Source organism: Macrobrachium nipponense, chromosome 18 (assembly GCF_015104395.2).
Source record: "Macrobrachium nipponense isolate FS-2020 chromosome 18, ASM1510439v2, whole genome shotgun sequence".
Lineage (NCBI taxonomy): Eukaryota > Metazoa > Arthropoda > Malacostraca > Decapoda > Palaemonidae > Macrobrachium > Macrobrachium nipponense.
The window spans coordinates 24,315,867-24,328,733 of NC_087211.1; the positions used below are offsets into that span (position 1 = coordinate 24,315,867).

The 12,867-nt window shown below is 42.5% G+C and overlaps 1 protein-coding gene across 1 annotated transcript in view; it reads right to left on the reverse strand.

Annotated features, from left to right (window-relative positions):
• Positions 1-12,867, reverse strand: part of LOC135196925 (nucleoporin 88-like) — a 168,359-nt gene that overhangs the window by 142,368 nt on the left and 13,124 nt on the right. Inside the window, exon 2 of the mRNA XM_064223763.1 lies at positions 2,119-2,288. Coding sequence (XP_064079833.1) covers positions 2,119-2,288 — 170 coding nt within the window. The remainder of the gene's footprint in view (positions 1-2,118; positions 2,289-12,867) is intronic.

Here is a 12,867-nt window from a genome sequence, read left to right on the forward strand (position 1 = left end):
GGGATACCAGGCAGTCCCAGCTTCAGCCATGCCTGCTGCAAGCCCCCCAACCTTGGAAGCCGCCACACCTGCAGGAGCATAAGTTGGGTTATAAGAAGTCTCTGCCCCCCTCAAGGGGGAAAGATCCCCTCCAGAGTGAGCAGAAGTCCTTGAGTACAACTCCGAGTCACCAGCCCTCCCTCCTTCTTCTACACTTGACGAGTCAAGCGAAGAAGGGGCAGGAGATTCCCCCTCAATGGGAGACAGCAAGTCAAGAAAACTTATGAGGAGGGAGAAAGGACAACGAAAGACTGGCAACCACAGGAGTTGTTGGGGGCATGTAACCCTCAGACGAAGCCCTGGAAGCCTCCCCCCAAGATCGCTATACCTTCTTCACTGCTCAGACAAACAGGAAATACAGATATCACATGGGTTTGATCTATTACACTCACGTCCTTGGCACCTTGCGCACAGGACTAGAGGGTTCGCCTCCACTGAGGAGTGAAAGCTACTGCATTTTCTCCCTCCCACTCCAGGACACATGCACTGGGAGAATGGGGGGCATTTAGGCTAATGCAAGTCCTGGGTTTGCATGTTGCTAATGAAAGACAAATATACAAACAGATATACCACACAACCAAACAAAAAAAGAAAGATCTCACTATAAAGGTGAAAAAACTTCAACAACAGCAATGGGCAGAGCAAAAGCATGTCTGTTCACCACAGCAGCCGAAAGCAAAGCAGAACGTTTATGTCCAGTCATTCGGGACTCCCGACTACCGAACAAACAGTTACTGCCTAACTACCTTGTTAAATCTTCAGCCATCAAATTCCAGCCTAAGCTGAAAGTAAATCCTAATGTAAAGGACTGAGGGTTTGTATATCATGTGGGAACAAATGCTTATACAGGCAGTCCCCAGTCATACGCGATCAGGTTTTATAGGGCTTGTCTAGCACATTATAATCAGCGATTTATGGCGCCATTTTGTGCCGAGTTCCTGTTGTTGGCACCAGTAATAGTTATGACACCATAATATACCTAAGGAGGCACCATTAACCAGTTATTGGCACCACAAGTGCCATAAATTACCAAGTTTTGGTTAATGGCAGTTTTCGCTTATCAGCACCCTGACAAGAACGGAACCCCTTACCAATAACCGGGGACTACCTGGTTTTTTAATAGTTTTATAAAAAAAAAAAGTGCATTTAATCATGAAACTGACATGAAAATACAGTAATTTGTGGATATTTCTCATAGAAAAATACTGCAAAAATGTGAATTTCCTATGAATCATTGGTCAACACAGTCCATAGATAAATCCGCGAATACATACGCGAGTCCAAAAATGCAAAGAACGCAAATACAGGGAGTCCACTGAATATCTAAATCTTTTAATCTAGGTAGCCTGCAATAATATTTGTTTTGCTTCATTGTATGCCTGGTAGTGTGTACCACCTACCCAAGAACTCCAATACTGTTTGTTTAGCTCTAAACCCTTCAAACCGAGATTACTATGCAATAGTCATGAATGGCGGTACTCCGTGTACCCCAAAACTAACTGTTGGTAAAGAAAAGGTTAATAACAGTATCATTAAAGAAAACTTGCCACTATCTAAATATATGCCAAAAGGCTACCAACAGAAGAATACTTCACTAACTGACGATGAAAACAAATGGAAAAGTAATGAATTCCAAAATTAAAACTGCTGCCAACACCTGAAGTACAGCCATCAGCTGGCAGAAACAAATTCAAGCTCTTTGCTAAGTTGTTCCTCTCTTTCCCCCTGAAAGTGGTCAGAGGCAAGTCACCTACCCAAAACAAATTACCATCAAATTTAAACATTTTAGCTGCCAAACAAGTGAAACTATTAGCTATGTAATTACTGGGTATGTTACTTGTATAAAATCCTACACTTATGTTGCCTGTTCAAACTAACAAGAAGTTCAGACACAAAAAGCAAGATAGCATATGTAAAAATACTAAATATATGGAATTTCAAGGTTCCTATAGCAAAATATTTTCAGATTTTACACAGCTCATTAACAGAATCAAAGTATCTATGTATCATTAAGGATGCATCCTGAAGATAGTGTACTTGGAAAATATATGGCTTTATCATAATCAATTGACTGTTTACCTGCAAGTAATAACATCACGTCCACCATCATACAGAGACAATTCACCGTGGCGGCTGGGTAGCTCTACAACAGCAACTCCACGACGGCCGATCAGTGCGACACATCTCCCATTGTGATTTAGTAGTATCCGTTCGACTTCCCATACTGGAGGCTTGGATAAAGCTAAAGTCTGAAATGTATTAAACCTCATGAATATATGTATTCAATAATGTTATATCATAAAAGCAAAAAGACTGAGTAAATGCTGTTAATGTAAATATTAAGGTATGAAATGCACTTACCAAGATCACCCTATAATAAAAGGGTAAAAATACATGAAAATGACAGCTAAGATGTCAATACTACAAGTATTGTAGTATTGACATCTTAGAATGGCTATGGGAATAACAGAAACAAGGAAGGAGAAACTAGTTAATCAAATAGGCCTGAAAGAAAAATCTCAATGGAAATACCAGCAGAGATTACAACATATCTGTCTTATAACACTAAGAAAAAGGTATTATGCTAAGGAAGCAATCACTAGAAAAACAGAACATTATCATAATTTTTACACACAATAAGGGTAATTAGGAGAACTGTATCTTCAAGAGAGAGGTAAGCATAGCCTCATTTTTAACCACCATCCTTCTTCACACAGCATCCCAACCCAACCCAAAATTCAATATTGATACTTAAAAGCTACCTTACCCAAACCTGACAATGTCAAGTTTGGTTTTGAGTAATTAGGACCTCTTTAATCAAGGCTCCTTGAAAAACTGCCCTCATTCAAAGGCGCTTTAAAGCTATCTCAGACACTGAATTGACCCCAAGAGAGTTGTGGAAGGATCATTTCAATAAGTCTTATAGATAAAGCTTGGCAGGGGGTAACTTCCAGGACAATGAACTCTGCATGAAGGAAATTGTGGCCAGTGTTACCTCAAGATGGATTTCGAGGGGTTTGAGGCTGACCCCGACAACCCTACACCTGTTGTAGTCTACTGTGTCTCTAGGGAAGTCCTTGGCCTTGGATGTGAGTGGCGAGGAAGTGGAAGAGCTTGTGCCTACAGGGAAGAGCTAACCACTGAGAAGCTGCAAGACCTTCAGCAGGAACAGCAACAGACGGCAGATGAGGAATTTTAGGGAGAGATGGAAGCGAGAGGGGATACTGTACCTACTTCAGTGATTAAAGAAATGTTTGCGAAGTGGAGTGATGCAAAAACTTTGGTGAGACATCACCCTAATGAAGACGTTGCTATCCGTGTCTCTAACATGTTAAATGACAAGGCATAGTATCACTCTGGGCAGATATTGAAGAGACATCAGAAACAAATGTCTCTGGACAGTTTTGTTATTCAACAGGGATCCAGTGACTCCCAAGCTGGTCCTAGTGCAAGTGAAAACCAAAGTGAGGAAGTAACCTCAGACAATGCCACTGAAAAACAGAAAAGTAAGCCCAGAAAGGTTCATGATACCTAAAGTCCTTCTGAAGGGGGATTCCCCTTCCAAACAGTAACCTCTCCTCATCCCTTTCCCCTACTTCCATATGCTAACAAGTCTTCCATATATTTATTTCTCATTGTTTTCTGTATATAAAACTTTGTTTATTCCCTGTAAAATAACAATTTTTGAAAGTAAATTGTATTTTTCCTAACTATGCAAACATGAGGTCCTTTACATAAGGAATTACTTTCAGTAAAGGCCGGAATACAGCTGTTAAATTCTTGAACAAGGTGGTTAGGCAGTAACTACTGTCTGGTAGGTAGGTAGGCCACTTTGCCTTTTGGCCCAGATTTCAGATTGAGGGGTGGCATGAGGTGGGCATTAATGTACAGGACCTCAGGTTTGTATAGTTAGGAAAAATACAATTTACTTTCAAAAATTGTGATTTGTTCCTACACGATACACAAACCCTCGGTCCTTTACATAAGGAAGACTCACTGATTGGTGGGAAGAATGTGAGTGAGCCTCTAGAACTGACTGGAGTTCTGCACACCTGGGCTATTCCTCCTGGTCATAAGAGCGAGGAGGAGTACCCTGCCTCTGACAACTTGAATGGAGTATAGGAGCTGCATGATCAAGAGTCAGACCTCTGGGCCTTTTTGAAATGAGTGAGGAATTGTAACTCGTCCGAAAAAGGGATGGGAAGAATATCTAGAGTCGGAGGCATTAATGCAAAGTTCTGAGAAGGGTTTGCATTATTGCCAGTCTCATTCATCCCCTTGCTAGAGGAAGGAGTGGGATTATGTACTTCTATGATTCTGATAAGAAAAATAGAAAGGAAGCTCGATGTGTAAGCTTACTGCATCAATCGCCCGACCAGCCAATAAAAGTTCGAGTCTCATCCTCAACCTGAAAGAAGAGGAGTAGAAGGAAAAGGAGGGAAAGGTGGAAAGGCTAGTCACTCTCGCATCCTTCTTACCTCAAGAACTGTACACCATAGGCGAGATGCAGCTTGTCCGCTTAAAGAAGAAGGGTAAGCAAACACGACCTGTGAGCATCCACCACTGGTCCAAGTCCAAGGAAAAGAAGTTTCATGGACCTGTGGGCAGACCTGAAGGAAGAAAGATATAAATATGGTCAAGATGAGACCTCATCTATCTTCTGGTCCGACATATTCTTCGGAGTGATGGAATGTACCCAGCCACTGGATGTATCTAACTGTAGAAGTTTCTCACAATCTCGTAAGACTTGGAGAAAGACGTGTCATTGGACACTTCTGCATTGACAGTCTGCAGTGGATAAAGGCATCAACACTCAATGAAGGGTGTCGATCCTTCATAGGTACAGCAACACACCAATAGGACAAAGTAATGACTGATCTTGATCAACCAATACAAAGTCCACAGTGCAAGAGGTCATGAAGGACTCGGACTCATCAACAGATAGTGACTGATTGCGCTGCCGCACATCCGAGATGCAGTCACAACGTGACACCCGCCTTTTGAAGGGTTATGCTGAGAACAACCATACAAATCATCTATCTTGTCAGCCAACGATGTTGAGAGACGAGATGATGATTCTCACAAGGCACGTGCACATTAGACGAGAGTCGAGTGGCTTCTAGAGACTGAGGTACCTGTGATGGCAAGACAGAAGTTCCTCATCAGTAGTTCAATCTCAACCAAGGAGAAACAATACTATATTACTAGTGAAAGACTAATGTGAATCTGGACCTATGTCTTCACAGTTGAATCAAGAGAAGTAAACTCACGATTCTGATCATAGAAAAAGTCCCGTTGATGACACCAACCAGTGAAAACGGCTTTAATCCCTGTTGTTTTACAGAGGACTGAAATAGTTATTCAGCTATTTCATTGCTGCTCAACGAGAAAGTCAGAGCTTGCAATGAAGGCGGAGAGTCTTTCAGTAATGAAAACACAGGGATTGTACTGTCTGAAGAACCGCTTCTTGCGGGTTGGATCAGGGAGGAAGTTTCAATTTACTTTGGAAGCAGAGCTAGTTGGGTGGGGAACAGGCGAAGTCTTCCATTATTCATTTATAATTCGGGGTGAACAAAGAATAACTGAACACTTTACGAATTACGAAATGTATATCAGAAGACTAAACTCAAATTGTCTGAAGAAAATCATTCTCTGTCATCGCAACAGCCTATGGGGCAGGTGCGATGGAACAGAAGACTAGGCTACAGACTTCTGTTATAACGTGGGGTAACAGAAAGATGATAATGAGTTACATCTCTGTCTAAAAATTCTCGCAATGGCAAATGTGATGTAGGAGAGATAGGCATTATGTGAGAATTCCAAGCCAACCAGAGACCTAAGTCTGCAATTGCCGGGCAGAGATTTGAATTGGTAGTTAATCCTCGACAGAGGAGAAACAATACCAAACTGAAAAGAATCTCGGAGAGCAAGCAGTACCGAGGCAGAGCTGTGCCTGCATACCACTCGCTCAACTCGTTATACTGAGTTGCCTGGTAGTGCATTCCATGATGGAATGTGTCCAGCTAGAACCATCGAGCGCAAAATACACACACTCTAGCATCTGCATTTTAACCGAAGTGGGAGAGAAGAAAACCCTCCTGTTTGGTGATAATTCAAATGCTGGGGTGTTGTTGGGAAACAATACCACTAGTTATCTCAAAATCAAAACAGGTAACTCTTGGGAGGCCAGAAAGGCTGTCCTGAGTTTTAGGTTAATCAAGAGAAGGTACTTTTCATCTCGGTCACATACCAGAAGAATTAACTTGCAGTTATGCACCTACTACTCGGACAATGCAACTGATAACAGCAGCATGTTGCAAGAGAAATATACTAGTATATTTGTAGGTTCCAGTAAATCGCACTCCAACCTAATTCTTCTTCATTCGAGTGACAACAATAAGGACTAGAGAGCGAAGGTGAAATTGTCCCGAAGGAAGACTTCTACGGTAATAACAGGATACCGAAGACGACTATTTCAAGCCGAACTGGTTGTTCCCAGAACAGTGGCATGGAGAAGCATTCAAACCTCTCAGTGCTATCCATCCGGAACAGACTGACATATGTTCAGTAAGATCATAAGACTGAACCAAAAACAGAGTCTCTTGGGTTCGAACTCAGAGGAGTAGACTCCATAGAATTGTTCATTCTAGTATAACCAGGAAGTAGAGGAAAAAAGAGAGGAGGATTGACTGTTCTTGCCCACTCTTCTCTGAACTTGTGATGTTCTCTATTAAATGAAGCACTCATTTCCTCCAACCGTTTCATTCGAAAGATGACTGGAGTTAAATGCAGTCAAAGCTGCCAAAAACTTGCCGCGTCCTGCTACGCATCTATCTTCTCTGTGATTGAACCTCAAGAAGAGGACACCACAAAGGATCTCCTCCTATCTCCTTCAGATGCCTTGTCCCGAGGAACAGTAACATCGATCTTGGCCCCTGAAGAATAGCCATTCCTGGTTTTCACAGGTGGGTCCGAGCCACCAACGGGGCTTGGTCTTTTTTTTTTCTCGCCCTGCGCCACGAGCATTTTGTAGAGAAGACTACCAATCACTGACTGTGGATGAACGACCCCCCTTGGGGGTTGTACACTCGGACACCCATACACGATTATACCCAACACAGCCACCGTTCCATGCGCAGCGCCCTTGGAACCAGAGACAGGAGAATGAACCTGGGTTCGAATTCCTGGGGCTCCCGAGACACTAAATTTTGTAGATAGCGTCCAGGTTCCCGCTCCGTTAGGAGCAGGCAAGCCAAAGAAAAAGCAAGACTTCTTAAGGGTCGGAGAATACCTTCCTCTTCTTAGGATGTGGAATCCTTTGAAGAGGGAGGTTAGGAGGCATCAGATGACGAAAGAATATGACCCCGTAAAAATTTGCTGCAACACGGGAAGGGAGAGTGCTATGTCATGGCAAGGAACCGCACCGATCAGGAGCAGAGAGTTCATTCGTTCGGCTTGGCAGAGCTTTTTGGTCGAGTCGAGTGAGCTGAGCAGATCACCACTATATAATTACGAGTGGTAACCGTCAACGAAGAACTATCACTTCTTCCCAATTAACCGCTCTCCTTCAAGGCCAAAGTTCCGAGAAGAATAGAGAGGGATTCTGTGTCTGCTGTCCTACATGTTCGGACCCTAAGGTCCAATACATGAGGACAGTACTTGACCATTCACCCAGGTGTTGCATGCAGTTCCAAGCTCTGCAAAACTCCAAACCAGACTGAGGAGCAAACTTATCTGTACAGGTAAAGGCTCATCTCGCTATCCAGTCACTCATAATAGTGAGCGCTCGGCGAGCACTAGAATTTGTAAGAATTCCCACACTCGGCGAGAAAACCCGGCTCTTTTAAGACAATAATTGGGCGAGCTCAGCTAAATGATGAAGTCGGGCACTTGGTGAGGGACCAGCTTCTCCAGGGAAGATAACACTCCCAGAAGAACCTGCCACTAATGAGCTGACTGATGTGACTTAGACAGGAAGTTGCACGCTACAGCCCGCAACTTCTCCAATCTCTGATCCGACGGGAAAACTTTTGCCATTGTCGTATCGATGACCATGCCTAGGTAGAGAATCCTTTGAGTGGGTATGAGGTTCGACTTTTCCTGATTGACTAATATGCCCAGGTCCAGACAGAACTGAAGAAGACGATCCCTGTCCTACAGCAGCTTCTCCCTGGAAACTGCCAAGACTAATCGTTGAGGTACCTCAGCAAAAAAACGGATCCCCTGAGCATGGGCCCAACTTGACACATGAGAGAAGACCCTTGTGAACACCTGAGGGGCTGTTGTCAGCAGGAAGCACAAGAATTTGAACTCGAAGATCTTGTCCGCAACATAGAAGCGAAGGAACTTCCTGGACGTGGGATGAATTGGGATTTGGAAGTATGCGTCCCTTAAGTCTATCGACAGCATGAAGTCGCCTTCCCTCACAGCTGCCGACACCAAGCGCGAGGTCTCCATCTTGAACAGTGTCTTCCTGATAAAGCGATTCAAGGTGGATAAGTCGATCACGGGCCTCCATCCTCCCGACGCCTTGGGCACCAAGAAGATGTGACTGAAAAACCCCAGTACGGATGCATTACTTCCTCTATCGCATCCTTGTCCAGCATTTTCTGCACTTCCTCCCAAAGAGCCAAGAGAATCTGGAGGATACACCTTCCTAAGCTGTGGCTTGTCCGAGAGAGAAGGAGACAAGTCAAATGGTAGCAGGTATCCCACCCGAAGGACATCTACCACCCACTTCTCCGCCCCATAACTCTGCCACTTGGCCCAACAGCCAGCCAGGCATCCCCCCTCCCGTAGCACAGGAGAGGGAGAAGCACCTAACCTACCGATGGCTCCCTTGACCTCTGGCCCTTGGGCCCCTACTTCGCTAAAGGAACGAGAGGGAAAGGGGCATTGATCTTGAGACTTAGGCTGAGTCAAACGGGAAGGCTCTGCCGAACTCGAGGTCCTCGATGGCCTACCAGGCGACGATCTCCTCGACTGCTGCTGGACCGGGGGAGGAGGAGGAGCCGGACATCTCCGAGGACGAGACTCCAACTTAGACAAGGCCTGGTGTACCAGTAGGTCTTTGGTGTCAGCCCAGCGCCGGTCTATCATGTTTTCGAGTTCTCTCTATGTATTGAAATTATATATACATAAATATTAAAGCAATTTTATCATTATTGCGTTACTATGACAACTAGAATTCATGGAAACAGTTTATAATAATGCATCGGCGTATGTATGAAGGTCCACTAATGTGGCAACGATGATTTTGCGATTCTTAGCATGCAAACATTAAAGGTTACATTTATTTCTGGCATACAGTTATTAAAGAAAATCAAAATACTAATATAGACTTAAATCAATGACAAGTGCTAGCAAAAAAAAAAAAAAAAAAAAAATAATCCACTTATCCGTAGTCAGTTCCTCTATGGTTTTCGGCAGCCAAATGTACGACAAGGTTAAAAACATTGGATTGTATCTACTTTGGAAATATCTGTAATTTTACGGGGTAATTTGGTAGCAAAAAAGGGATAATAGACATGAATTAAATCAACATTTTTAAATAACAAAGTAAAGTTGAACTAAATAACGAGTAAAGTAAACAATTTAGGGAATAAAACTTGAGTGTCGTCGTCTGCTGTTCGTAATTGTGTTTGTGGCGCGCGCGCTTAGGAACCAGGAACAGCAACTTGTTTAAAGTGCAATCGAGTGAATTGAGACCAAATTGTGTATAATAACAATCAAATAAGCACTGTGGAGTTTCAGTTGTCATGGCAGTAAGGATAAAAACCAGCGATTACAAGGTAAAAATGAATTCAGTTCAAACCATGACCCCGGGAGAGGGTAGGTGGAGCTTTTTACGCGTGTTGGTATCCATTTCTGCATAATGGAGTTTTTGTCTCTTGTTACAAGGACAAGTGTCGTTATTCTTTAAGATTAGTGATTAACGATACCCTTATAAATTACGGCACTGGGTGTTATGCACTATAGCAAAATCTCGTTCTGATAAGAGTGTTCGTTACAGGAATAGGTATTGCCCAAAAACGTGCTTGCACTGTCGCTGAAACCCATAGTAGGTATGCTGCTTAGTTGTCAATCAAGTTTTTTGTAATCAAGTATTTTTTACAAGCTAGCTATTGAATAAATTTGTATTTTTCTCAATCAAAACATATGCCCCTCAATGCTAACTTTCCTCTTTTAACGACTTTCTGGTCATTGCAAATTCGGCCCCATAATTTCTTATGGTGCGAAAACAAAGGCCCAGGGACCGAAAACGATTGCGTCACACTACGGCGATAATCCGGCAGTAAAACATCTTCATATATCCAAAAAGTAAATAATAAAGATATATATGCGCATTACGATTATAACAATTAGTACATGAATAGCTGATAACAATCTGCATGAATGACTGGTAAACTGTTCTGCAAGACATTTGAGTATAGCAATTATTTACAATAGGTACGAAAGTCAAGATGTCGTGACGTCATAATACAAACTTAAAAGAACGTTCTAATTCCGAAAAATAATTACTTAAATTTGAGTCAGAGTCGAGTTACTTTTTCAATAACGAATATTTTCCAATTAATCATCATAAATATGTAAAATATTGATGTTTTACTATTTATTTAAAAAATTAGCTAAGAGCACGCTCTCGTCATCTTCTACCAAAACAGTTGTTTACTCCTAACTTGTTTGCTGGTGAGAAACCGTGTTTCGATTGTTGTGATGAAAAGTGCCCCAGCGTCTGTGGGTACAAGTGGTGTGCGGATTTATCACAGGAAATGGAAAGTTTGTTGACACAAGCGACTTCGTAAACATCGAGATGGCGTCAATCTTCGAAACATTTTTAGTTGTAAGTAAAAATTTCTAAAGCGTTTTGGTGAGATTTCCACTGCCGTGGCCACCCTTTTCAGTACCCTCTGTTTAAATATGATATTGTTATGATACAATAAAGTTTGTTCATACTTACCTGGTTATTTTATGATACGTTTTACCCTGCTGCTTATTTTGAGCGTACGGTTGGCCTCACATTTTATAGGTCGACTAATATACCCGATATTAGTTAAAATCATAAAAATTTACTCAGAATTGGGGGGTCGACTTATCTTCCGGTCGACTTATACGCCGAAATATACGGTAGCTGTATTTTCTGAAATCAGACAGAATTTTAAAAACTTCCGACACACGCAGTGGTCGGCCAGGTGGTTAGTACCCATTCCCGCCGCTGGGAGGCGGGTATCAGGAACAATATGATATTGTTATAATACAATAAAGTTTCATACATACTTACCTGGCAGATATATACTTAGCTAAGACTCCGTCGTCCCCGACAGAAATTCAAATTTCGCGCCACTCGCTACCGGTAGGTCAGGTGATCTACCTGCCTGCCCTGGGCGGCAGGACTAGGAACCATTCCCGTTTTTTATCATATTTTCTCTCTTCCACCTGTCTCCTGCGGGGAGGCTGGGTGGGCCATTAATCGTATATATCTGCCAGGTAAGTATGTATGAAACTTTATTGTATTATAAAAATATCATTTTCATACAATGAACTTACCTGTCAGATATATACTTAGCTGATTGGCACCCTTTGGTGGAGGGTAAGAGACAGCTAATATGGAATAGACAGGTAAACAACATATGTTGTAGGTATAAAAGAAAAACCTTGGTTCCTACCTGATAGGTGGTAGACTTCGTGGCTGTAGCCCGGTAGTCTGCATCACCTCAAGACTTTAGCGAGATATGTGATCTATGGCTAGAGTTCTTGTGGGTCTGTCGATGGGTATATGAACCGCTTTACTCTCAGAGCCTGACAGGACTTTGTCAATGGGTACTGGACCACTTCTATGACAAACACACCTTATGAAGGAGCACAACCAATCCCGACCCACCTTGATCCTAACCACCATGTTAGTATATAGAATTGTTCTGAGTTATCCCCAAACTCATTACAAACAACCCATAACTCGAAACTAAAACGCATTCATACAAAAATTCTCAAAAAAAATAAATAAATAAATAAATAAATTTTTTAATACTCCTCTAAAAGATATCACAAGAGTTCCTTACTGAACAACAGTGACTGGCCGCCAGTGCAGCACCGAGCCCTCTTTGTCAGCAGAAATCTAGAACATATCTAGTAGAAGGTATGTACAAAGTTAAGGATTGGTGTTTGCTCCCGTACCCAGTATCGTATCCGCCGATACGAAAGGCCCCAGAGAAAAACATTTCTCGCAGGTCACGCGAACGTCTTTAAGATAGTGAGATGCAAATACCGAATTGCACCGCCAATATGTCGTATCAATGATTTTCTTTAGCGACATATTCTTCTGAAAAGAGAGAGACGTCGCCACTGCTCTAACTTCATGAGCTTTTACTCTTAAAAGCGGAAAAGAGTCGTCAGGACAGAACTTGTGACAGCTGTAATGACGCTCCTTATGAAGAAAGCTAATGCGTTCTTAGACATGATTCTTGTGGGCGGGGTCCTTAATCGAACACCAAAAGACTTTGTCTAGAGCCTCCCATTTGTTTCTTCCTTTGTAAGTAGAACTTCAAGGCTCTTACAGGGCAAAGAGACCTTTCTGTTTCTCTACCTACTAGACTCGATAAGCCTTTAATCTCGAATCTCTTGGGCCAGGGATTCGAGGGGTTTTCATTTTTCGCTAGAAAAAGAGTTCTAAACGAGCAGAAGGCCGAGTCTCTGTTAAAGCCGACTTAATCTTCAAGGGCATGAAGTTCACGCAACTCTTTGGCTGTCGCCAAAGATAGGAGAAACAAGCATTTCTCGTTACATCCCTGAACGAAGCTAAATGAGGAGGCTCGAATCTGTCAGACGAAA